Source organism: Limulus polyphemus, unplaced genomic scaffold (genome assembly GCF_000517525.1).
Source record: "Limulus polyphemus unplaced genomic scaffold, Limulus_polyphemus-2.1.2 Scaffold2210, whole genome shotgun sequence".
Lineage (NCBI taxonomy): Eukaryota > Metazoa > Arthropoda > Merostomata > Xiphosura > Limulidae > Limulus > Limulus polyphemus.
Window position 1 is genome coordinate 81,089 of NW_013667820.1, and position 1,229 is coordinate 82,317.

Genomic DNA, 1,229 nt, shown 5'->3' on the forward strand with positions numbered 1-1,229 from the left:
GCGAAATTAAAAAACAAAACAAAACAAACTATGAAGCTAGAGAGAATTAGTGAGTCCAGATAGTTAACGGAGAATGTTTAGAATTTCAATTATTGTACAAACGTCTCCAATGATTAATGTTGAAATTTATAGTGTGTGTGTAAAACAATCTCACAATAATCGTGTATAAGAAGTCGCTTGCTCAACCTTTTACGAAATCAAATATTTGCTAATAAATATGAAGAGAGTTGTAAACAAGTATATAGATTAAAAAAACATAATGATGATGCGTAAAGAAACCCCATTAAATTTGTAACAATTAAGTTTAACCTTTCATATATATATATATATATATTCATCCTACGTTTTGTGTAAAGTATATGTATGTTAATCTCGACTTCGACATTGTATACCAATACATTATTTCGGGAAATCAACTACGCTTCGAGAAATAAATGCTGTACAATGGATACTTTCTACTAGTTATCTTAGAAGCGTTACAATAAAGATAATGTAGCTTATCAAATTCATGTACACGTTTTACCTTCAGCCGAAACACCACCATTCCTAGATGCCGTTTGGCGGGAATCTCAAACCTCTTGTCCGTCAGCACTAAATCCTCCAGCTCTGAAGCTAGTAGAACACCCTAGGACGGGTAAAAAAATCCCGTTATTTTAAAATTTCATGAAAAGCAATTACCTGTTATTATAATCACAAAAAAATTAAAAATTGCAAGAACTCTTTGATATACACATTTTGCTTTTTTTTTTTTTGCCCAACTCAATAATATACATTGGTGGCGTTTTGTTTGAGATTAATGAAACAAAATACTGCATAAATAAAACATATCAAAAGGTAAAGATAATGAAAAGAAAGGTTCATATTAAGTACTTCTAGAAAATATTCGGAAAATATCTTAGATATTAGAAGATTTTAGATATATTTTCCAACATACACCTAAACACATATCTCAACCAAACTTAAAGCATTGAAGGAAGAGAGAAAAACAAATCTGACTTATATTTGAGATTTTATGTGAGTATTTTATTATGCACCAGCATAATGTACACTCGCTCTTCACGGTTCACAGAGACCCCAATGTACCAATTAGGCTCCCCTATTATCTTCAGTTTCTTCTATATCTATCCCAAGAGATTCAGTATCTGAAAAAACCCGTCCGTGCTACCTGACCACGTGTGTCAAGTTTGGCCTAGTTAGTGTCCTCAGGTTCCACGGGGGAGTGGGGGGGG

The 1,229-nt window shown here is 32.8% G+C and overlaps 1 protein-coding gene across 2 annotated transcripts in view; it reads right to left on the minus strand.

Annotated features, from left to right (window-relative positions):
* The window catches only part of LOC106466273 (histidine decarboxylase-like), a 43,971-nt gene that overhangs the window by 3,569 nt on the left and 39,173 nt on the right, over window positions 1-1,229 (minus strand). For both annotated transcript variants that reach the window (XM_013926534.2, XM_022394251.1), the window contains exon 13: window positions 524-625. In XM_013926534.2, coding sequence (XP_013781988.1) covers window positions 524-625 — 102 coding nt within the window. The remainder of the gene's footprint in view (window positions 1-523; window positions 626-1,229) is intronic.